The sequence below is a fragment of the Stenella coeruleoalba genome (assembly GCF_951394435.1).
Source record: "Stenella coeruleoalba genome assembly, chromosome: 10".
Taxonomy (NCBI): domain Eukaryota; kingdom Metazoa; phylum Chordata; class Mammalia; order Artiodactyla; family Delphinidae; genus Stenella; species Stenella coeruleoalba.
In genome coordinates this window covers 19,724,097-19,749,952 of record NC_137156.1, presented here as the reverse complement: position 1 = coordinate 19,749,952, position 25,856 = coordinate 19,724,097, and the positions used below count along the sequence as shown (strand labels likewise).

The following is a 25,856-nucleotide window of genomic DNA, read 5'->3' as shown; positions in this document are numbered from 1 at the left end:
TAGGTGTAGCCTGCGAGCAATAGGGATGGGCATTCTGCATCTGCTTCCTGTAAAACATAACTCAAAAGCATCTGCTCAGGGCTCATGCATGGAGGCTGTTGGCCCAGCACTGCAGTGAAAACATCGTTTATCCCCTCAACAAGCTCATGTCAGCACAGCTGACCAGCTTTCGCTTACTGGGGAAAAAGTTGTTAAATGACACAATTGATCCACCTGAAGTAAGTGCCTCAGATGTCTAGATGCCCCCATTTCCAGGCGTCTAGGGTGCTGGTCAGTAGCTCAGTACACCAAGAAGCGCTCAGCAAGTCATCTGTTAGTCTTATAAAAACCTGGCGGCTATAGGTTTCTTTCCAGAGTATTATTTCAATCTGCAGTTGTTCCAAAACTATCCCGCTACTAAAATCCTTAACTGCCTCTTTCTTTATTTTGATCAGTATTTAAACACATCCATACTGTGCAAGATCAGGTTCTGCAATCTAGCTTAGGGAAGAAGACCCTAGAAGTGGGTCAAGTCGGGACTGGCTCCTCCTCTCTCTCTGAGATGGAAAACGGCATTAGAGTTGAGGTCTGGGGCAAGTGGCTTTGTCTCCAGCCAGGATTAAAGCATCCGCTGGACAAAGCTTTCTCTTTTTTCCCTCCTTCACATTCCTAGGATGCTAAACACCTTGAGGATCAGAAACTAAATGATGCTGCCTCTTGGACGGAGATCACTGAGGGCGAATGAAACAACTCTGATTTAAAAGACTGAAAGACGGTTTCCTATATGCTTTGTCTTGAGTGTCAGAGACTCAGATCCCTGCAAGGCCCTTCCGACCTTGTGTAATGAAGTCAGCAGGGAGTGCCACCTAACTGGATGGAGAACATTTCGTTCTTCTTACTTGCAGAATTTGTCCCATTCAGTAACCCCCAGCATCCTCTTGACTATTTGGAAGAACTTCTCTCCATCTCTGTGCCCACAGCAACTGGCATTACCCTGTCTGTAATGTTTCTGCTTAATATCCAGCAATGTAGAATTCTCCACACCATAGAATGGGTTTGCTCACATAATTCCAGGGTCCAGTCAGGGAAGAAATGGAACTTGTTCCTTCAAAGAGCTGTAGAGGAAGCACGGCTACTCCTTGTCATGCCCATGCCATTTATTTTCTCCTCAATGCTCAAAGAAAAATTACATGCTGTGAATGTAAAATTAATTTTTTTTTTTTTTTTTTGTGCGGTACGCGGGCCTCTCACTGTTGTAGCCTCTCCCGTTGTGGAGCACAGGCTCCGGACGCGCAGGCTCAGCGGCCATGGCTCACGCGCCCAGCCGCTCCGCGGCATGTGGGATCTTCCCGGACCGGGGCACGAACCCACGTCCCCTGCATCGGCAGGCGGACTCTCAACCACGGTGCCACCAGGGAAGCCCCGTAAAATTAATATTTAAGTGTACTTACCTAGGGAGTGTGGATTAAGTGACTTCGAGTAGTTTTCTATTTCTGGGATTTGTTTTGTGAATCCTTTAGAACAGGTGCCTTAGGTAGCTCACCCCTGTCTCAGGGCACTGAACATGTTGCCACTTGGAATTAGAGATTGGTTAGTAGTTGGCATTGACTGTGACTCCTTAGATCTGTCTGCCAGTTGCATTTTATTTGGGGTTGAGCACGAGGCGGAGAGAGTATAGCAGTTCTATTTCCCAAAGCCTTCTGATTGTAGTATTTTTTAAACTGTTTATTTAAAAAATTTCAAACAGAAGTAGAAAGAATCAGATGATGGACCCTGATGTGCCCATCCCCCAGCCTCCACAGTGCTCAATTCACAGCCAGTCTTGTGTCTGTTCTTCTGCCTGCTTCCTTCCCTCTGGATTGTTTTGGAACAAATCCCAGATATTGTGTCATTTTATCCACGGTTGTACTTTCTTTTAATAAGACGACTTTAAATGAATTTTTTACTGCCAACAAAAAAAAAAATAAAAGCTTGAAAAAAAAGAAAAGTGTCACATCTCCCACTGGGTGTCTTTGTTGTGTTTCTCCTTCCGAATATGTTGATATTCTCCTTGGTACCTTCTACCTTTGCAGTGCAAGCCAGCAGTAAGCCGAAGCAGGTCTTCCAGTTTAAGTCTTACAGTTGAAAGTGCTTTAGAAAGCTTTGATTTTCTGAACACCTCTGATTTTGACGAGGAGGATGAGGATGGTGATGAGGTTTGTAACGTTGGAGGAGGTGCTGACTCAGTATTTTCAGACACTGAGACTGAGAAAAATAGGTAAGTCTGAAGTTAGCGTCTGCTTCTATTTCTACTGTCATAGCTGGTACAGCAGTTCTTTGTAGCTACCAGACGGGACCTGATACACATCTCCAGGAAGATAAAACCCCCTATACATGAACTGGCTTACAGTTCCTTTTCATTGTTAAGTACAACTTTTAAATATCATTCACCTCTTTTGGTGTTGTTTAAGGAAAATTAAATTGATTTTCTTCCTTATAAATGAAGGGGAGATTTTTGTATGAGAGTGTGTGTATATTTATGTGTATACACATACATCTTGTAGGGTTCAGTGTCTACAACTTGTCCCCAATGTAATTAATTGCAAATTAAGTAGGTATACCATATTTCTGGAGAACTCTTACTGGATCATCAGTTTGGACCTGGTTCTCCTTGCTTTGCATCGTATTTCTAATTTCTTCATTTTGTTAGACTTTGCTTTTCCCACCCCTTATCTCTCCGTTCCTTTTGGCCATTGGGTCTTTGCAGTAGATTAAGCTCATCAGTGCCTATATCAAAGCCGGGTTTAAGCCCCGTGGTCCATGTTTTCCTTAGAGCGTAAGAGGAGATGACTGATGATAACTGCCACTGGATCTGCAGGCCTCCAGCTGGAATGTGGCCTTCTCTAGGATGGGGATGGGACAGAGCAGTGGGAAGGGAGGATAAAGGTGAAATGTTGTCACCTTCTTTCTCCATTGGGCTTTCTTGTACCAAACCATGTGTTTAGAGCTAGAGCCTGGGGTCCATTCTGTAAGCACAGTGAACATACTCAGCTCCATCAATTATTGCAAAAAAAAAAAAAAAAAACACAAACACTTTCCCAAAGGAAAGGGTGGGTTTCCATCCATCTTTTCTTTTGACGTGTTATATACACTGATCTTCAAGTTACAACAAGCTATGGCTGTTCAACCTTCGCAAATCTCTCTGTGGGTGGTGTTAATATTTTGGAGTTTTGTTGTTCCTGGAGGGTTTCTTCTGCCAAAGTGAAACGAGGAAAAGAAAAAGTGAGAAATAGAATTTATCCTTTGAGCAAACTGGGGGCATAGCAAAGAAAATTTATGAAATGAATGTCATGTTTAAATTATCCTTCTACATTCTACAGTAAGATTTTTCTAACTTGATTGAATTTGTGAAATGCTTCTTAAACCAAACATCTTCCTGTATACTTGTTAGCTTCAGCTATTAGATGATGGATCAAGGTCAGATTAAACTTTTTTTCTTCTTGCTATAAGAAGCATTTTAACTTTTTTTTTTTTTGCGGTCGGTACGCGGGCCTCTCACTGTTGTGGCCTCTCCCGTTGTGGAGCACAGGCTCCAGACGTGCAGGCTCAGTGGCCATGGCTCACGGGCCCAGCCGCTCCACGGCATGTGGGATCTTCCCGGACCAGGGCACGAACCCGTGTCCCCTGCATCGGCAGGCGGACTCTCAACCACTGCGCCACCAGGGAAGCCCCAAGAAGCATTTTAAAAACATCATAGCCTTTGTAAATTTTACAGAACATTGCTATTAAATATGTCTAATTTGATCAGTCTTACTGTATGTCATAAGAGGTATTATGGAAAATTGTGGAAATTGTGTGTGTGTTTTAAATATGTGCTGACTACCAGGACACAAGCTGAATGTTTTCCCCTTGGAGGCAAATGTGACTCAGAGTAAGGCACTCAACGCCTCCAAACTCTGGTGCATTATTTTTTTAAATTGTGGAGACCGAGGAGCATGAAACTAGAAGCCAAAAACCGCCTAGCTGTGTGAACGAGGACGCTCTGGTTAACACCTCTGCCGGTCATTCCTTCCATGTGTGAAATGAGACTCTTCCCTCCCCCTCGCCCTCCTGCACAGATTCATATTAAGAATAAAATTAAATAATAGGTGCAACAGATTTCTTTTTAAATGTAAGTGCCCAGCATGATACAACTTTAGACAGTTCAACGGTGGGCTTTACGCAAAGCCCGCGAGGCAGAACTAAGCGATACAAATGCCCCTTTTAGCTTTTGTCTGGAGTAGAACATCATGTTTCTTCCTAACAGCTTTCCTTTCTCCTTTTCTTCAAGTCACAATTGATTTAAGGCCAGGAAAAAGCCTTGACTGATTATTTCTTAATGGTATTGCTCTTGGGAAGCCACAGGTTCACAGGACAGTTTAATCCCAGAAAATCTGGCAAACCACTCCGTCAACAGAGCAGGAAAGCGCCGCGAAACGAGGGCACATTTCAAAAGCCTTCTTGGTGAGCCAACTGTACAGATGGTTCGTTGTGCTTGAGAAGCAAACGGAGAACTCTGGAAACAGTCTGTCTGCAGGATCTTTTTAATATTAGGCAAATCGGTGACCAGGCTTAGTTATAAAATAGTTTTTGAAAGGTACCTCTATTTTTCAAGATAGGTGAGCGCAAGACTCTTTTCAGTGGGTGCTGTGATTGAGTTGACCTGTGATTTCCATGCAGAAAGAACCAGCTAACATTTCGCTCACCTTCCTGCTTCAACAGTTACAGATCAGTACACCCGGAAGCCAGGGGGCACCTCAGCGAAGCCCTGACGGAGGACACGGGAGTCGGGACTAGTGTGGCAGGAAGCCCTCTCCCACTGACCACGGGAAATGAAAGCCTGGACCTCAGCATCATCAGGCACCTCCAGTACTGCACCCAGCTCGTCCAGGTAGGACTGGTGACGGCACTGGGTTTTTAGAGCCCAGGTTTTTGATGCACCGAGAATGGATGTGTGCTTGGTTTTTTGAGTTTTCCCAGGAAAATGAGAACTCAGGAATAAGAGAACCATCCTGCTTTGATTTGACCCAACTCAGAATCTCTGAAAGGCATGGCCGTGCTCCCTCAACCCTGAGTTTTCTATCTTAAAACCTAGATCTCCAGACTTTAACAGGTAGTAAGTGACATATAATGTGCTCTTGCTTTCAAATCATTTGATAGTAGGTGAGAGTAGTGTGATTTTTTTTATAGATAAGGAATTTGCCTTCCGCCATCTACAAATGGACTTTGAAAGCCAGTATTATTGAACATATGTTAATATGAACCCATCACACGAGCTAGTTTTCTACCACCTGGACAGCTAAAGGCAAAATGCTCCAGAACATAACCACAGTTTCCCAGATCTTGAATAAGTACTTATTAGCAGCAAGAAAGAACATTGTACAGGTATCATCCTCCTCACCAGTTCGCTTTCATTCTGCGACACCCTGGGGCTCACTTTTCTTCTCATTTCAGGCTGTTTATCACTTAAGATTTTGCCACAGCAGAGCAACTATTCTGCCATTCTTTTGTTGCAGGGAGAGTTTCTGCTGTCTTGAACAAAGCATTTTCCCCAAGCAGCTATCGGTACTTGAATGCTTCCTCCTCACCTAGTGGCTTGTCTTCTCCCAATCTTGTTCTTCTCCCACTTGCTTGGATGTGTGGGGAACAGGAAAAGAATGTGAAAGCAAATGTATAATGGTTTCCGGGGGGTGGGCCAGGCCAGAAGAGGAGGAATCGTGCATTTAAGAGCACATGGCCCACTGGGAGACCAGAGGCAGGGTGAGGAGGAAGGACCCCAGGGAGGCCAGGAGTGGGTTAATGTTGCTTTTTTAGTAACACACTTGTGATGAGATGTAGAAGAATCTGCTTCTCCTCCACGAATGTAGACCCTCAAAGAGCCTCAGACACCTCACGTGCTCTGGGAAACTGGTTGGCAGTTATGACTCTTGCACTAGGTTGGCCAACACCCCAGCAGATCTCTTCTGTTGAGCGTTGAATTTACAGGCCAGGTGCTGACAACCAATCTGGCAGAAGGTGCAATTTTTTTTTTTTCTGACCAGAATGGACAAGGATTGTCATTGACTTATAGCTATCCTCTATTCACCAAGCACTGGAATGAGATGGTTTTCACGGCGCTTTGTCCTTGGTGAGGCCGAGACTGTGCTGAGCAAACTCCCCATTCACCTTTTAGACGTAAAGTCATTACTTTGTGAGGCATGGGAGAATTCTCTTCCATGAAGGGATGGATGTTTTCTCTCAAAGAATAATTGGCATGCAGTAGTCAGTGCAGTGTTTCTCTCGATAATAAGACCTTGGTTATAACACTTCAACTCTTCTGTGGAGAAAATCAACACTAGAAAAACAAGAGGGGAGTTCCTCTCTACATGGTACGTGAGATACTGCCCAATCCATGAATCGTTTAGTAAAGCCATTTAGATCTTTAAAATTTAAAAAAAGGAAAAGAATTTGTAGAGACGTGGATGGACCTAGAGATGGTCATACAGAGTGAAGTAAGTCAGAAAGAGAAAAATAAATATCGTATATTAACGCCTACATGTGGAGTCCAGAAAAATGGTACAGATGAACCGGTTTGCAAGGCAGAACTAGAGACACAGATGTAGAGAACAAACGTATGGACACCAAGTGGGGAAAGGAGGGGTGGGATGAATTAGGAGATTGGGAATGACATATATACACTAACATGTATAAAATAGATAACTAATGAGAACCTGCTGTATAGCACAGGGAACTCCACTGTACAGTAGAAACAAACACAACATTGTAAAACAACTATACCCCAATAAAAATAAAGAAAGAAAGAAAAACAAAAGAAAAATAAAAGAGGTAGACATAAAGATATGGAATAAAAGAGTAAGAGTTAGAAGCTTGATTTCTAATTCACACCCGCTCCTGAATCAGTGAGTTTACTTATTCATTTGGTATGTAATTGCAAAGAGATAAAAATGGGCAGTGCATAAAAATCGTAATAGCTATAATTATGTTTAAAATAAAGCAGTTATTTTCTACTGTATTTATTTACATGAAAGGCATTAGTACATATTTGCTGTACTTGACTTTTGAATTTGAAAAATTCTCTTTGCCTTAGAGTCCAAATGCTTTAGACCATACAGAATGGTGGTACAGGTCTGCGTCCTGCAGCCATGCCTACCAAGTGAAGGGGACAGGTTTCTGAGAGACACAGAAAGGACTAGAACCTTCAGGCAGCGACTGACTTCTGTCCTTTCCCCTCTCAAGCCCTTCCTTATTCTTGTGATCTGCACACAAGTGAAATCACTAGCTATTTAAGTGCCCTTGAGCACGTTACGTGACCTCTCTGTACCTCAGTTTCCTCATCAGTAAAATGGAAAATCAAAAGTTCCCACCTCATTGGATTGTTGTGCAAAATAACACAAACTAATACATGTATAAGGCTCAGACCAGTGCCTGGTACATAGTAAGAACTTGTTAACTATAGTGAGATAGCTTTGATTGTAATTAGGATTATTCTACAGCACGCTCTTAATTTTCAGCTTGAAGACAAGGAAATAAATCAGGCTGTGAAAAATTACTACACTTGTAAAAAAAAAAATCTTTTTTCTGTTTCCATAGCGGAGGGCAACCTAAATATGCCCTTCAAGTTTCAGAGAGGAGTTTTAGATTGACAGTACATACAAGAAAGGTAACTTTATAATAACCTTGCAACCCTACTACTGTGAAAATTCAGGAATTTACACAGGCATGAAAAAAGTTGAAAGCAACAAAAACATGTCTGATTTCAGCAGATGTTATAACCGGCCTGGAATGAGGAACATTTTCAAACTGGAGGAGAAATGTGTATGAGGTTAACATCCCCACATGGGCTTCCCTGGTGGCTCAGTGGTTGAGAGTCCGCCTGCCGATGCAGGGGACACGGGTTCGTGCCCCGGTCCGGGAAGATCCCACACGCTGCAGAGCGGCTGGGCCCGTGAGCCATGGCCGCTGAGCCTGCGCGTCCAGAGCCTGTGCTCCGCAACGGGAGAGGCCACAACAGTGAGAGGCCCGCGTACCACAAAAAAAAAAAAATCCCCACTTCATTCAGAAGGACAAGGTTGAGTGGGGAAAGCTCTGTTGACAACAACGTAATTGACACAGTGGTTTTGTTTGTTTTATCAGCAAATTGTTTTCTCAAGCAAAACCCCATTTGTGGCCAGAAACCTCTTAGAGAAGCTTTCTAGGCAAATCCAAGTGATGGAGAAGCTCTCGGCCGTCAGTGATGAGAACATAGGAAGCATCAGTTCTGTCATCGAAGGTGAGCACCTGCAGTTACGCTGCCATTCTTGTAAATGATGACCCCACGAGCCCCCTCCCCTGCCTGCATCTATTCATGGCTTTGTTAGGATGGCAGAGAAGCGCTCTTGGGCTGTAGAGGAAGGTCTCCACACGAGTGTGGTCGTAATTAACACCATGCTTCAGCCTTCAGAGTCAAAGCAGCAGACGCCTAGCTTTTTCTGGCGGGGCCTCCACCCCCAGAAGGCAGACGCTAGTGTATGCACAGAACCCGCATCCGCCTCCCAGGTGGTTTCACAGACTTGTTCTCCTGGTGTGGTTCCATTTGGGACAGGTAATCAGGATTGTGCTTGCACCACAGAGCTGGCTGAGACAGCTCCCATAGTGGTTGACTGTCAAGGCAAGGTGCTCTCAAACCCTACTGGGAAAGGTAGAAGAACGAGAAGTCGAAGGCCTTCAGGAGCGTCCCTGGTTCAGAGAGCTTTAGGTAGAGAACGTGACCCAGGAAAGATGCCTTTGAATCTGTGTGGTCTGGCTACAGGGCTGTTTCCTAAAGGCAAGAATCTGTATCGTTTTTCACATCAGATAGTCTGTGGAAATAGTGGAAAACTAGGGTCTCCTGGATTATCTCCGATTAAGCTTAAAACACCTTGTAGGTCTTTCTATGCATTTCTGCCTCCTGCTTCCGGTCCTCCCAGGAGCAGGTGGCCTTGGCAGGTCTCTGAGAGATGTGAAAAGGGGCAGGACATTCAGACTCCTGTCTGTTCGTCCCCCAGGCCCCTCTGCATGATCACAGCCACATGAGTGAAATGCTGACCGTGGCATATGGCTCTTCAATCATTTCAGTCAGAGAGCTGCCTGGGCAGGGTGAAAAAACTCCTTCAGTCATCCTCTGCTCTGTTGCACCCCCTGCGGAAAAGTCTCCTGAGGTTTGAGTCTCTGATCCTGTATATTTTTTGCTGTTAAGTTATAGGAGATGAGATGATTGGACCTTCTCCCAAGGGTAGACCTGCTGTTTTCTATCACCTAAAGCAAACAGCTTTGCTTTTGCTGCATTTCCTTTGCTGCCCAGGCGGGATGAGATCCTCATCTCAACTTCTTTGCCCTCGGGACACCTGCCAACGACAGAGGAATCCTGTAGTTCTGATTAAAAAACAGTCTTTAAAAAAAAAAAGAAGGCCCTTGGTGGTGCCTTCCCCATCCTGACCCAGGTCCATCTCTTCATCTATTTCGTTCAAAACATGTATCATGGGATGGGGTGTTGCTCTTCTATTCCAGCCATACCGGAATTTCACAAAAAGCTGTCTTTGCTGTCATTCTGGACCAAGTGCTGCAGCCCGGCTGGGGTCTACCACAGCTCAGCGGACAGAGTGATTAAGCAGCTAGAAGCCAGCTTTGCCAGAACTGTCAACAGAGACTATCCTGGACTTGCAGACCCAGGTACAGGGCAGCAGGAGCAAGGGAAACATTTCTGTCGTTTGTTTTGAGAGTGAGCGCTAGAGAGGTTCCCTCAACGCTTTCCCCACAGCTAGCCCTGAGAAAGGGCTTACCCTCCAGAGAAAACATCATCTACTTAGTAAAATCGAAGAAAAGAAAGGCACTGAACATGTTTTCATTCTGAATATCAGCAGTGACTTTGAAAAGGACTATATGTCTGTGTTGCTATTGAAGTACGTATCCTTTTTTCATTAAAATGTCAGCAATACAGGAGTGTCAAATGGTATAACCGCTTGGGAAAAACTGTTCGGCAGTGTCTATGAAAACTAAATATGTATACTCCTACCCTGTGATCCAGCAATTCCACTCCTAAATGTGTCAAGAGAAATACATGCTTATGCTCATTTTTTAATAGCAGCTTTATTCACAAGAGCCAGAAATTAGAAACAAGTCAAATGCCCATCAACAAGAACTTGGATACATTGTAATGTAGTCATGCAATAGGGTATTACATAGCAGTTTTCAAAAAGAATAAATTACTGCTACAAGCAACAATTTGGATGAATCTCACAGATATTTTTTGAGCAAATGGAGCTAGATACAAAAAGTCCATACTATATAGTTCCATTTATATGAAGTTCAAGAACACATAAAGCTAATATATTGATAGAAGTTCGATTATTAGTTGCCCATGGTGGGGATAGGTGGGTAAATATAGACTGGAAAGGGGCACAAGAAAACCTAATGGAGTCCTAGCAGTTTTCTGTATCTTGATCCAGATGACAAGCTATACAGGTGTATAGACATGCAAAAATCATCCGGCTGTACACTGATTTCACTTTACAGACTTCACTCTGTCATGTACCACAATAGAAAGATGAATGAGTGAATGAATGAATGATTGATCATGTTTCTTAAAAGCTGCTCCGCATCTTCCCCTTCCAAATAGTGTTTCGCACACTGGTGTCCCAGATCCTGGACCGGGCCGAGCCCCTGCTTACCTCCAGCCTCTCCTCCGAAGTCATCACTGTCTTCCAGTATTACAGTTACTTTACAAGCCACGGTGTGAGTGACCTAGAGAGTTACCTGAACCAGCTGGCCAAGCAAGGTGGGACACGTTCTTTGGTCACACTGTGTGGGGCTCAGTTTGGAATGATCCCTGGTCTTTCTAGTCATAGTTTTTAGTGGTGGTAATTTTTTTTTCCCCAAGTCAACAGCTGGGCTAAGGTTCGCCTTTTAAGTGACTTCTAGACCTTTCACATTAGTGAGCCCCTTGGCAACGAGCCAGGGATTTGCTAAGCACATCCCAGTCATCCAGCAGGGGTGTGCCAGTAACAGGAAGCTGGTGAATGATTTCAGACTGCTGTCATTTCTTTCCCGCATTAATGTATTTGCCACTTGTGGGATCAAGCCCGCAGGCGGTGCTATTTTATGTTGCCCCTTTTGGTGGCGCTTTCATAATACTAAGCAGAAGTGAGGTTCAGAAGAAGACCAGTGGGGTGACAGATTGGGAAGGGAAAGGAGGAGAAGGTGAAAGACCACATCTAAGGCTTCATATCCAGGGATTGAAGAGAACAGGCAACCGGCGCAGGGGTGCGGCAGTGAAGCTCCTTATTGCCTTCTCATGTGGCCCTTCGAACATAAGAAATAAAATCAGTATCTGCAGTGAGTGAAAACCTCTTTGGGAGTGGAGCCAGGCCGTAAGGGGCTGGTTTCTGGTTCCCAAGTTTGTGCTTTTTTTCTCCACCCACGCTTGACAATGAGGCAATGGAGGGGGTGGGGAGGGGAGGGAGTGAGGTGTGTTCTTGGGAGTAGACGGGTTGGCACAGCGCTAGTGGCAGAAACACTTTTGACCCTGACCCAAACCCAGGCTCAGCCCTTCTCTTTCTAGAACATTAAACCCTGCGGCACCATGTTCAGCACGGTGATTGGCATCACAGGGAGAAGAAGAAAATCTTCCTCCAGCCAGGGCCACTCCAGCCTGAGCACGGGAGTCTGTGCTTAGGTCCCACTCCCCAGCCCCGAATAGCCATGCTAGTCCAGAGTGCCAGAGAGGGCAAGCCTGGGCAGGAGACGCCTCTGGTGGAAACTGAATAATATAGAAATTTACTCAGATAATTGATTTTTTTTTTTTTTAGAAAATCGATTTAGATTGTGACAAATTTAGAATCAAGAAATGAAGAGCATAGGGCTTCCCTGGTGGCACACTGGTTGAGAGTCCGCCTGCCAATGCAGGGGACACGGGTTCGTGCCCCGGTCCAGGAAGATCCCACATGCCGCAGAGCGGCTGGGCCCGTGAGCCATGGCCGCTGAGCCTGTGCTTCCGGAGCCTGTGCTCCGCGGTGGGAGGGGCCGCAGCGGTGAGAGGCCCCTGTACCACAAACAAACAAACAAACAAACAAAAAAAGAAATGAAGAGCATAACAAAGTGAGACCCTGGGGTCCTAAAACCGCATCCCCTTCCTCCTGTTACACAGCCCTGGAGAATGACCATGGGAAGAACTCTAAACCTTTACTTATCTTTTTTTCCCCTTTCTTTATACAAAGAAAAGCCGTTCATTATACAAAAAAAAAAAATTTTAGAAAACATGGAGAAGTATGAAGGAAGAGATTCAAGTCACCTATTCTCCTATTTTTAAAATATAACGTGTTTTTCAGTTGATTGTATGCTGGTTTTAAATTTCAAAATTGTGAATACTCATTATAGAATATTATATCCTGGTTTTTTAATTTGACATTATATCCCATATTATTCTTTGAAACATTTTTTAGTTTTATAATATCCCTGCATTTAGATGCATACTAATATATTTGATTATTGTTGAATGTTTAGGTTGTTTTCTGTTACTTATTTAGCTGTTATACATAATCTTATCTGGAGACTTTTTGCTAGAGTGTTTATTTATAAAACAGTGAAGTTACCAGAACAACCACAACAGGAGAAATGGGAAATTAAAGCAAAAAAATCTTAATCATTCACAAATTTGTTCATGTGTAGAGGATGTGGCTCTATTAATGGAATGTGAATTTTGTTATATTTTCCCATCTGCACGGACCAGATACACTCTTATCCTAATGCTTTTGTGGCTAATGGATGCCCATGCTGGATACCTAGTTAAGGATTAGAGTACATAGAGCATGGTCAATTTGTCCAAATGGAACTCAGAATCCTATTTTTTATCATATTGTCCCCATATTCCAACCAACTGAATTTTTCCATCAGGGTCCAGTTTCCTGAGTGCAGACAGAGAGAAGGCTGAGTAAGGGGTCACTCAGGGTCAGGGTTTTGCCAGGCAAGTATGACTGAAATACAGGGGGCTGGGGACTTCCCTGGTGGTCCAGTGGTTAAGACTTCACCTTCCAGTGCAGGGGGTACGGGTTCGATCCCTGGTTGGGGAGCTGAGATCCCACATGCCTCACAGCCAAAAAACCAAAGCATAAAACAGAAGCAATATTGTAACAAATTCAATGAAGACTTTAAAAATAAAAAGACAGTAAAAAAAGAACACTGTAGAAACTGTTTACTTGTATTTTCTTCACTGTTATTTTTACGTGTGACTGTTTAATTCATCTCTAAGTTATTATAGTAGCCATCATGAGGTAGAAATCCACTTTTACTTTTTTCTCATATGATTCATTTGCCTTGATATAGCTATTTGAATAATCTGTCCTTTTCTCACTAATTGGAAACATCGCCTTTCTAATATGCTAATTTTCATATATCCTTGGGTCTGTTATTATGTACATCCTTGAGTCTTATTTATATTTTTAATGAACATGTTCCTTTACTGTCAGAAGGTGACCTCTGTTTTCTTCTCACTCTCCAGTTTCCATGGTTCAGACTCTGCAGTCACTGAGAGATGAAAAACTGCTACAGGTCATGAGTGACCTTGCACCCAGCAGCCTCCTGGCCCAGCAGGAAATACTCAGGACTCTGGCTCTGCTCTTAACCGGGGATGACAGTGGAGTTAGTGAAGCTGTGATGCTTTACTTGGCAGCAGCCTCCAGAAACGAGCATTTCAGGGAAAAGGTAGGGCATGAAATGATGGACATCGAGGCAGAAGCTTGTTTAACTTTATGCCATTTACTATTAATAGTTTGTCATCTTTTCCTTTATAAAAATAATTTTCTTTCACTTATTAACAATATATATTCTGTAACATGATTTAAACTACAAAAATATACTGAAAATAGTTAAGTACCTGTAGGTCCAGCCCCCAGAGAAAACTGTTAATAACTTAGTGTACATTCCTTCAGATTTTTTCTATTTTATCCATGCTAACATGGATAATTATTTTTTTCTTAAACGAGATCACACTATTCTGTTGTGCAACTGATTTTTTAAATGTAATATATCGTGGTTATTTTCTTTCCTTGGCAGAACGTATCGATCTACTTCATTCTATTTGATGGATAAATGGCATCTCAGTATATGAATAACCCATTATTTTCTTATTCCGTATTGATGAGCATTTGTGTAGTTTCCAACTCTGAAAAATATTATGATGAACATACGTATGTATGTTCACGCACATGCATTTCTCATGAGTAGTTTGGTGTTAAGTCATCAAATTACTGGCTCAAACAGCTAGAATATTTTTAATTTGAAAAGCCATCACTCCTGATGCTAGGGAAGAGACAGTTTACCTCTCTCGGCTTTAATTCAACAGTCATCCAGGTATAATAAACATCTGCAATTCAAGCACATTGGGGCCCAGTACAAGCAAGGGCCTCGGTCCTCTGGGAGCCCTTTACAACTTGAACAGTCATTCTAAAAATCAATTCACGTCAACCTTCAGATCAGCTCAAGAAAATCAAACTTGGTCCTTCTTGTCCTTGGGGAGGTCGATGTTGAACTCTGAGAAGAGTTTGCTTAACTTTTCTAAGGCATTACATAAGCTAGCCTGTGGTGACATGTACTCACAGGAAGATATTCCATTCTAATGCCATTTTGGCCCAAGAGCATGAACTTCATATTGTTCTTTCCTACAAAGTTCTGATCTTTTGGTAGAATTTGCTCAAAACTCTCTTCTGTGGGCCGAATGCCATCACCCCCACTGAAAGAGCAAGACACGAGAGGCCATGTATTATGTGATTCCAGTCATAGAATAGAAGGCATGATGAATTGAGTAAAGAGACAGCTCTTTTAATAAACATGAATTTTAATGGATATTTTTGTTGTTGTTCTGAAGGTAGTGCAAAATGTCTTGTTTTATCTGTAGCTTATCTCAGGGAGTAAAAATGATATATACACCTAAAACTACAAACAAATCGAAGTGTCTTCACAGCGTCCTTTCTTCTTTTTCAGGCCCTGCTCTATTACTGTGAAGCCCTAACAAAGACTGACCTCTGGCTCCAGAAGGGAGCTTGCCTGGCCCTGAAAAGCCTGAAGGTAAGGTTCAGCCTCAGAGCCCCTGGCAGGTCAGCTTTGAGCTGACTTTGGCTTTGAGACTAAGCCAGGTGCATTGAACAGCTTTCTTGCTGTACTTGGAAGTACCTGCTTTAGCAGCGTTTCTCCTCTCCTTTACACTGTATATTAGTTCGCGAGTCCTTTTTGTCTTTTTCTTTAACTGAAGTAGAGTTGATTTACAATGTTGTGTCAATCTCTGCTGCACAGCAAAGTGACTCTGTTTTATACACATATACATTCTTTTTAAAATATTCTTTTCCATTATGGTTTATCCCAGGAGATTGGATATAGTTCCCTGGGCTATACAGTAGGACCTTGTTGTTTATCCATTCTAAATGTAATAGTTTGCATCTACCAACCCCAAATTTAGTACCTAAATGTAACTTAGTTTTGTTAAAGTCGATACGTTTCAGAAAACAATTCCATTTCTCAATAGCCCACAGGAATCAGTTTGCCTGTTAGAAAAGTATCTTCCATCCCAAAAAAGAGATGACATGCTGATTTCATCAGTTTTTCTTGTGTACAAAAAAATAGCAGGAACAAATAAAATCGGCAGAGAAGTATTAAAATCCAGTGTGCCAATAAACTCCCAGATCCTTCCTGGAGAACTCTTTTTTACTAAGCAGCTCTTCAATCTTAATTGTGTCAGAGGGAGGTGTAAATGGAAAAAGGGCTGAGAATTGCCAACATTAAAGAGCTTGCCTTTCAGTAGTCAAGATTTAATGTTTGACCGACCTTAATCACAAAATGTAAGATTAATCATCCTTGAGGAAAGAATGAAAAGGCCACACCTTAAAATCTGCTGAACTCTTGGGTTGGTGCAAGGACCTGCAGGCCTGATGGAACATGAAGGAAGGGATTAACACCTCAAAAGAAAAAGTTAATGACCTGTGAAGAAAAACAGCTCTGGGAAAATTTGCCTTCCTTGTTACTTGGTCAAAAAATTACCTTGAGGTGGCCAAAAACAGCACACAGTGGTTGCTGTGTATTTGGGTGCTCTCCTGATATACAGTGACAGGTCGGTGATGATAGCTCTGATACAGGGTTAACATAAATTAAGACATGAGGATAAGTGATCTGCACCAGTTTTTGTGGATTTACATGCTGTGAAGCTTACCATAAAAGCTACAGTTTTAGGACTTCCCTGGTGGCCCAGTGGTTAAGAATCGGCCTGCCAATCCAGGGGACACGGGTTCGAGCCCTGGTCCGGGAGGATCCCACATGCCGCAGAGCAACTAAGCCTGTGCGCCACAACTACTGAGCCCACGTGCCACAACTACTGAGCCCACGCACCTAGAGCCCATGCACCTCAACAAGAGAAACCACCACAATGAGAAGCCCACGCACCTCAACGAAGAGCAGCCCCCGCTCACCGCAACCAGAGAAAGCCCGTGCACAGTAACAAAGACCCAACGCAGCCATAAATAAATAAATAAATAATTTTTAAAAGCTACAGTTTTAAAGTCTAGCTTATCCAGAGTCTGGGAGCACCAATTCCTCTCCTTTACCTTTTTCTCCTAGAGGATAGGATCCTTTGTGCTGACTAAAAGACCTCTTTCTAAACCATCTGCAGCCCCCCAGCTCCTGAAAGGGGCTCCATGCAGCATGATGTGAAAAACAGTGCAGACTCAACCAATCAACTCTTGTTAACTTGTCAGGGAAAAAATTTTTTTTAATTAATGATGGCAAACAGCTGACATTTTTCTTTCCTATTATCAAGATGAAAACAAGCTTGAGAGGTCAAGGTCCTCAAATCCAGTGGCCCTCCAATTTTAGGTTCCCCATCTGTCTTACTGGGCTAGAATAACCCATAGTCTACCCATGCAGCTACCATTTCATAAGCCTACCTTTCTTCCAGAAAAGAAAACTGTAATTTGTTACCCAATATCGACTCCTCAAAATGACAGGAAGAGCATTTTATTTCATAGCAGGCTCTCTTTCGGCTACCTGCCTTCAATACTGGTGTTTGTAGAGACACCTGCTGGGCCCTCCTCTCCCTTTATGAGTCGTCCCTGGGGAAACATCAACTCCTACGTTTTCCATCATCATCTCTATGCTAATAATTCCTCGTATTTCCAGTCCAGGTCTTCCCTTCCCATCTCTGATCAGCTTGCTCTTAGGTATCTCCCCTAGGAAGTCACCTCAAACTCCACCCATCTCACCCCCACCTCTAGCCTCTGGTGTCTTAGTGGACTGTACAACCGTCTCTCAGTAGCTCAGGCCAGAAACCTAGGAGCCATCAGTGACCCCGCCCTTCCCCCACTCTTTATCCTCACTCTATTCACCTGGATTTGAGCTACCTTCCCACTCATCTCTGCCTCCCTGCAGTCCATCCTCTCCACTGCAGTTAGAAAGCTCAGAATAAAAGACAACTCCTTCTTAAAACTCTTACATGGCTTTCCATGATCTTAGAATGATGTCCAAAATCTTTAATGTGGCTTATAAGCCTCCCATCGATTTGGACCCTGTAACAAGCTATTCCCCTTACCTAGAATGTATTTCCTTCTCCACACCCCCAAACACTACACATACACACACACACACACACACACACACACACACACACACACACACACACACACACACACACACACACACACACACACACACACACACCCCTACCATGTGCCCAAACTTGACTAACTCCTCTAAGATATCACTTCCTCCAGGAAGATTTCCCTGATCAGACCAGGCTGCATTTCCCAGCCGTGTTCTGCCCTACCACCCTGATTCAGCCTATCATTCATCATAATAATTAGTTTACTTGTTTCACGGTCTGTCTTTCCACCAGACTGTAAAGTCCTGAGGGCCAGGACCATGTCATGTTCCTGGCTTGAGTTTCCCAGACCCTGTGAACTGCCTGGTTCACAGAGTGCTCAGTAAATGTTTGTGGAATAAACAAATAGAAGAATTCCCATCCTTGATCTTTATTCCCCTCCTCTATTTTAGTATATAGACTAAAATTAGGAATTCTTACATTAGAACTGTTTTGGAGGGAATGAGATAGAGTAGAAAGAACTAAGAGAATTGGATTCTATTTTGGAAAAGCAGGCTGGTCACTTCACTTCTCTACGTCTGGAGTCCCCTGTGAAATAGGAACTTAGCTGATCATCAGAACTCCCACAAGTACAAATCCTGGGCTCCGACCCAGAAAGTTCTAATACAGTGTGTCTGGAGTGGCACCCAGGAATCTGTACTTTTACAAGGGCGCCCTAAGTCATCTTGATACTCAACCAGGTTTGGGAAGCCCTGGGTTTTTAAAGTCAGCTACCAGCTACGAAATGCTAAGTCTCATGTAATCCCACACATAAATGTCAGAACACTATTTTAACTATTTTCTCCTTGTAGGCTACTGAAAGCATTAAAATGCTGGTGACATTGTGTCAGTCTGATACTGAAGAAATCAGAAATGTGGCCTCAGAAACTCTCTTATCTCTTGGTGAGTTGGGTTTTTTTTTTTGTTTTTTTTACATGATTGTTTATTTCTGACACCCTCAAAGGGAATGGTAAGGAAAAGTTTCATGTACCTTGTTTTAGCAATTTTTCCCCTATAGGCTATCGGCTCACACTTACACACACACACACACACACACACACAGTATGACTGATCAATTTCCATCTCACCCCAGTTCCTCGTTCTAACTACCTGGGTGTTGAGGGAGAAGGTTGCTCTCTGGAGCCTTTCTAGCTGATTTCATAGTCTGGGCACTATTTGGAATCAAGAACACAGAAATCAAACTATCAAGCGGAGGTCAGAGTCAGGAAGCCAGGTTGGATTGCCAGGTTGGGGTTGGCACTACCTGGAGGACAGTGATGTGTTCCCCAGGATACCATAATCCCCCACGTACCACAGCCTCCCCCAGACTCTCAGGTTAACCTCTGATTGCCCTGCGGGCCTATTGCCCCTGAGCCCCGACACCAAAGAAAAGAGATGAAGTTTTTTTTTTTTTCTGGAATATCCAAATAACCCTTCTCCTTCACTTCACTCAGAGTATAAATACTAAAGTCCTCGAATAGAATCCGCTCAGTAATACTAGTCGGGAAAAAGCCGCTGCCCTAGTGTGACTCTAGTAGCAGCTTAAGAATGTAAGGAAGACTCTCGTGGCACTTACGGTCACCATGGCAATCACACTCATTGTCTGCTGCACTTTCTTAGGGTTTAATAAGGCTTCATTCTGCTGTTGATATATCATGCAATGCATAGAAATCTTAGCCAACATATGTGTGTTTAAAGGATAAAACAGTTATTCCTCACGGCTTGCTTTAGGCATAGAAATTATTTAATTCCCTAAAAATGTGCCCAGGGTATTATTAGTTTGAACTTCTTTTATCCTTTAGTGTTCTGAAATAACAATGAAGGAAGGAATAGCCAGCAACGCTGCTCTTCCCACTGTAACCCGAGGAGGCTCATCCCTGTAGATGACCCAGACCCAGTTCAGCTGCACAGACAGCCGTATCTCCAGGGTTGGTCATCACACCTGCTTCACCTTAACTCGTTACAGATGTGGCTCCCCAAAGCCCCCACAGCCCACCACACCACCGGCTCATGATTCTCAACCCTAGATGCCCACTGCAATCACCAGGGAACCTTTAAAATACACCCGTACCTGGGCTCCACTTCTGATGACTCTGCTCTTGTCGGTCTGAGCTGGGCCTTAGCACTGGGATTATTAAAAGCCTCCCAGGTTGAGAACCTCTGAACTCAATGTTATGAATTTCCTTTGACCCTAAGACACAAATACTGGGGTATTTTTATCCCACACAGACGACTGAATTAATGTAGTGCAAATAGTACTTTTGATGGGAATTGGTAACAGATACTCGAGGGCTGAGGGCTGTCACAGGGCGTTCGAGGGGCTCCGAGCAGCCACTGTTTACCAACCAGTATGAATTATTTCAGTATTTGAACCCAGAGCTGTCCAGTAGATCCCTCCGTGATGACGGGGCTGCTCTATATGCTCCGTCCCAGACGGCAGGAAGTATTCACATGTGGCAGCTGAGCAGTTCAACATGGCTCTTATGACTGAGGAGTTAGTTTAATTTTGAGTGGTTACCGTTTAAATGTAAGCAGCCACCTGAGGCTGGAGGCCTCTCGATTGGACAGAGCAGTTTTCACCGCGGCTCTGGCCATTCCAGCGCGTCCCGGCTGGACCTCAGTCTTGTCCGGAACCACACTGCCTGACACCCCAAAGCTCGAGCTCTTTCTCCTCCAACACCCTGCCTACTTTACAGGGCTGTTAAACGGACTAGCAGAGGAGCCAACACAGATCCAGGCCCCTGAAAACTGAATCTTAGTAACAGCGAGATGCCCTGAAACCCCGGCCCGGGTTGTGTCACTGTAAAGAATATTGGGTAACACGTGCCAGGCACTGTTTTGAGGGATCTACGTGGATTAGCTCATTTAATCCTCCTGAGACTCTATGAGGGACCGTTAATCCCAATTTACAGAGGGGCACAGTGAGGCATGCTAGGGTTGCCTAACTCACCCACGACACCCAGACCCGGTCAAGCACTGCAATGGAACCCTGACCCTCTAGGGCACCTGGATGCTGTAGGTTACTGGAGGAAGAACTGAAGACCTCTAAATTGGAATCTCCCTGTGAGCAAACTAGGAACTAGCCTGGTATTCTTGGGTTTTTAAGTAGCATTCATTAGCCTAGGCATCCACAGGGGTGTGTGTGAGCGGGCAGGGAGTATGGTATAAATGTGCTTAATTTAAGGCCCTCTGTCTCTCCTCCCACTATCATCAGCCGGAAAGGCATTGCTGTTCATGTTTTATATTCAGGGTTTTGCATAAATATTTTGTTTCAAATAAAGGGTTCTACTCCAAAGTAAGAAAAAGTTGGAAACTATTGAATCAGGGAAAAAATAACGTTTGCCTCAGAAAAGTCAAAGCATGCAGAAACAATCAACAAAAGAATCTAAAAATTGATGGCTTTTGCTTATAGACGAGTTCACTACAAAGTTCTTTTAAATACACGCAAATCTCTACTTTTGTTCTAATGTATTACTGAAAAAGTTAAATGTACTGAAAAAGAAAACAACCAAAAACAGACTTTTGGTTTATTGAAAGGCCTTTATATCCAATAAATTATACAAATATAGAAGCAATATATTATAAAATCCATGATTACACTCCTTTTCTAAAACCCACTAATATCAATATATTTCCAGCATTTCAAGGAATCTTTTCTTCTGTTTTTCTTCACAGTGAACTTCTGATTGAGCACAATTAATTATTTGCATCTTTGTCTCATTTGTATTAAATGTGTGAAAGCCTGTTTCTTATCACTAGTTATCTGTACTTCATTTTCCCATTTTCTAATCATTTTTTCTTAAATAGGAAAAATGGAGTAATTTGCAGATACATGTTGGCTGTTCAAGATGGTACTACTGATAGAACCAGCCTAGTTGCTGGCTGGTAGACAGCATCAACATGTGTACAGGGCAAAGAATAAATTTTTAGCAGAAGTCTGAAAGCCTAAACTTGATTTTATGACAGATCATTTGGATGTACCAATATCTAATGTATAAAAGTGAAAGTTATGTAAAAGTTCAATGCACTGAAATCAAGGACTAGCCATACTGAAATCACTAATGCACTTAAAATATAATCCATATAATCTCTCAGGAATAAATCTATTATGTGAAGTTATTGACATCAAATGCTCATAGGACGTCTACTGTGTTTCACATTCTTTTAGTCTCTGGCATTAGCTCAGAAGTTCTTGGTTGTTCTAAACACTACCTAGAAAACAACATAATTAAGAATAGCCAAAATGACTTTTCCTCACCTAAAGTCAACCTTAGCAAAATATAGCGACCCCTACCTAAACAACTGGTATTATTATTCTGAGTGATGAATAAAAAAGTTAAGTTCAAACTGGTATTCATTTTTGATGCTCTATATGCAGGAGAAGATGGGCGGCTGGCATATGAACAGTTGGACAAATTTCCTCGAGACTGTGTTAAAGTTGGAGGTCGTCATGCAAGTGAAGTTGCCACGGCCTTTTAATTACAAGTTAACTCTGCCTAACAGCTGTCTTAATAAATGGCCCTGTTAATCAAGGTGGTGCTGTGACTTAGCTCGAAGTTGTTGAGGTTGTCTGGAAATTTAACATGTTATGGGAGGAATTCAAAGTCCTCTTTCGCAGTACTTACCTGCTTTTCCTTCAGCCAACAGAATAGGGCTCTGTGTCTTTCAGTAGATTACATGGTTGATTGCGTCTGACAATACTTAGTGAAAGAGTCTGTCTTATCTAGTATGTATGGGATTTTAAAACAGCCGTCTTTATACATTTTTGGAAGTTCTTCTATAAGCTTGAAATAGTCACATGATACTTTGGTAAATATCATATGCCTTGCAGTGTTTCCTCTGTTGTGTTCTCAGGGTTGAGTGGCCCCCTTAGTTACTAATTTTACCTTAAGTGCAAAGCAAAAAAAAAAAAGATTTCTTCAAGTAAAAGTTTGCCTGCAGAACCTGGTAAAAGATCATATTGTAAGAGTTTATTTCTTTTTAATTTCATTTTTTCAAGCCTCCACTATTTCTCTTGTTTCTTTCGTCTGTCGTGAAAATTCCAAAGGCATGTTTCCATTATGGTAAAAAAGATGGGTAGATCACTGAAAACTACTTTATTAAGATTATACCCATACTCATTTTAAAGAAGATACTCAAAACTTAAGCTTTTTTTTTTTAAACAAGAGCCATTTTATAATGATACTTTTACAATAGAGGTATTTTGCTGCTAAGACAAATCAAACCCAGAAGTTTTCAGACAGCTGTGATTAATTCAGAAAGTTATGATGCTCCTTGAAGTAGAAGAACAGAAGTTGGAGGAATCCTAATGGGGCGGAAGCAGAGGGTCATTAACAGTGGTCTTTTCTTCTATACAAATTACCATAAGGTTAGGAAGAAGAATGACCTGAATGATGGTTACTGCCCCCAGAGAAAGCATTCATCACTGGATAGGACCCTTTGGCCAAATAGTTAAACCAACAGCTCCCGTATTGCTTCCACATCAGGATAGCAAGTCCTTTAAATAAAGTACAAGTCCATTCAGTAGCTCTTATTAAATAACTCTTCTTCCTCTTAAGAGTATACAAGGTGGGATATGCCAAGATATCTAAATAATATGTGTGAGTGTAATTTGAACTGTGGAATATCAACTGTTCTCTGAATGTGCTTATATAAAATATCATTTAGATGTCATTTTAAATATTTACATTTTAGCAAGACCTTTAAAAACAACTCATTTCATTTTAAAGTGAAAATTGTTTGTCAGGCTTCCTGGCAAATAAGTTCTTTCAACTGTGAAGTTATAATGTATATATATATTTGTAAATTTATAAATATTATATATATGCATATATCTTTCATTTTAAAGGTACATTGTACAGTCTATAGTTAGTATGTATAGTCTACAGTCTCTGTTCAATGGTTGAAATGATTTTTATAGAAAGTCAAATCACAAATGTTACAGAGTTGTTTGCTTTGTTGTTTGGGTTTTTTTTTATTTTTTGAATATTGCATGAGTACTTCCATATCTTTTGTATTCACTTCTGCATTTTATTTTTGGTTGAAGGGGGTGCTTTTAGTTTTGTGGCATTTGTATTCGTCACTCTTTCAATCACGTAAGTTAAAATAAAAATTATTTTTGAATTACTAGTCTCATGTTCAGAGCCTGGTGTATTTCTTTCACATGCCCCTCTTGAGTTGGTATTTACACAACACACTACACCTCATTCTCAACTTGAGTTTATTCTTATCTTGAAATTCCTTTATCCATACATGAGGATGATATTTACTTCTCAGATCTGTTGTAATGCTAACTGGAGAAAAAAGAGCTGCATTTCATCTCATCCCTTCGTCTGGAACGTATTCCTATGCCACCTCATTTTGTCTAAGCTGCTATTGGTATTTTTATGTCTGTGGTAGGTTAGTTACGTTTCTCGGCCTTAGAGAAGTGGCCTTCTGTAGGAGGCTCCTATGCGCCCCAGCAGTGCCCTCCTCTCTTGTCACCCAAGCTGTATGCTCTGGGGCTTCCCCCTAAGAGGGCTGCGTGGGTCCTTCTTTTGTGGCAGGCTGACTATGTGGGCCGTCTGGTAGGCTTGGTTGGCCCCTAGTCTGGTGGGTTGCCAGGCCCTGCCTTGTACAGATGCTGTGGCTGCTGTGTAGTGGGGCCTGGTCACGAGGTAGCCGGGGGTGGAATCCTTGGGGGCCCTGAGGCCAGTGCTGGCTCACTGGTGGGTGGAGTCAGGGTCCTGAAGAGTCTGGGGCTGTTGCCCACCCACGGGCAGGTGAAGCCAGGTGCTAGTGTTAGTGATGGACTGCTGGCAGGCAGAGCCAGGTCCCGGAGTCCGGCTGCAGGGCCCAGGGATCCCAGAACTGCTTTCAGATCGTTGGGGAGTTGGGGATGGCGGTTCCTGATACAGTTGGGTGTGGGGTCCAGGGTGTCCAGGAGGCTGCGTTGGCCTGCTAGTGGGTAGGATCAGGGCCCTGCTGGTCCCAGGGTAGGGTCTGGCCTGTGGGATGGTGGTTTCCTCGCTTCTGGTGTCTGTCCCCTGGTGGGTGAAGCTGCCCTGGAGACTTAAGGCCGGTTTCCTGGAGGGAGGGGCCCGTGGCCGGCTGCTGGTGGGTGGAGCTGGGTCTTGGCCCTCAGGTGGGCAGGGCCGTGTCTAGAGGTGTGTCCAGAGGCAGCTGTGGGCTCTTTCGTCTTCAGGCAGCCTGTCTGCTGATGGGCGGGGCTGTATCCCCGCCCCCCCCACCCCCTCCGCCAGGTCTTAATGATCCAAGATGTCGGCCGGCGGGAGTGTTCGTGCCGCTGACTGCTTTCTGCCGTCTGCGTCTGTGTCCCCAGGGTGAGCTGCAGCTGCCCCACCCCGCCTCTCCAGGAGACTCTCCAAGACCAGCAGGTAGGTGTGGCCCAGGCTCCTACCAATTAACTGCTTTTGCCCTGGTCCCAGTGCGCGTGAGATTTTGTGGGCGCCCTTTAAGAGTGAAGCCTCTATTTCCCCTGTCCTGTGGGGCTCCTGCAATAAAGCCCCGCTGGCTCTGGGGCCTCGTCTTCCCAGTGCTGGAACCCCGGGCTGGGGAGCCTGACATGAGGCTCAAAGCTCGCACTCCTGTGGGAGAACGTCTACAATGTATTTATTCTCCAGCTTGTGGGTCAGCCGTCTGTAGGGGGAGGGGGTGTGGAATTTGATTATATCACAGTCCTCCCCTCCTACCCATTTAGTTGTGGTTCCTTCTTTAGGTCTTTAGTTGCAGATCTTTTCTGGTAGGTTCCAGTCTTTTGCACTGATGGTTGTTCTGCAGACAGTTGTGATTTTGGTGTGGTTGTGAGAGGAGGTGAGCTCAGGGTCTTTCTGCTCCCACGTTTTGGCCTCTCTCAGTGCATGTGTTTTATCACCCAAAGGTCTTAACTTTGTCTTCCCAACGCCAGCCTGCATAAACAGTTTCTTTAGGAGAGGTACCTTGTTGTAGAAATCTCGATAGACCTGTGCACGCCTTGCTAATGCCAAGGTACTGCTTCCATCACGGGTGGCTTTCCTTGCAGTAGTTACTGCAGGTGGCCATACATAGAGCCTGTGCCGTTTCCAAACTAAGCTTTCCTGTTCTACTTTGTGATGATGCCTTGCAATGCCACCGTGACTGCAACTCTGCAAACCCCATGTCCCAGAGCTGCGTTTCAGAGTTGTGGTATATATGAGCAGAGACTGTAAGCCCCCTGAGGCTAAATGAGTCTTTATTTGTATATGTTCCCAAC

General features: G+C 43.4%; 1 protein-coding gene across 9 annotated transcripts in view; it reads left to right on the top strand.

Annotated features, from left to right (window-relative positions):
• RIPOR2 (RHO family interacting cell polarization regulator 2) overlaps positions 1–23,904 on the top strand; it is a 227,245-nt gene extending 203,341 nt beyond the window's left edge. For 5 of the 9 annotated variants that reach the window (XM_079932726.1, XM_079932723.1, XM_079932724.1 and 2 more), the window contains 9 exons: positions 2,052–2,236; positions 4,720–4,888; positions 8,131–8,266; positions 9,523–9,684; positions 10,631–10,789; positions 13,508–13,710; positions 14,989–15,072; positions 18,439–18,529; positions 22,005–23,726. In XM_079932726.1, the coding sequence (XP_079788852.1) occupies positions 2,052–2,236; positions 4,720–4,888; positions 8,131–8,266; positions 9,523–9,684; positions 10,631–10,789; positions 13,508–13,710; positions 14,989–15,072; positions 18,439–18,529; positions 22,005–22,105 (1,290 nt within the window). In that variant the 3' untranslated portion in view covers positions 22,106–23,726. Of the gene's footprint in view, positions 1–652; positions 2,022–2,051; positions 2,237–4,719; positions 4,889–8,130; positions 8,267–9,522; positions 9,685–10,630; positions 10,790–13,507; positions 13,711–14,988; positions 15,073–18,438; positions 18,530–22,004 lie in introns of those variants that run through there. The other 4 variants (XM_079932729.1, XM_079932731.1, XM_079932730.1 and 1 more) reach the window with 3 other exon arrangements.
• Positions 23,905–25,856: the final 1,952 nt, after the last annotated feature.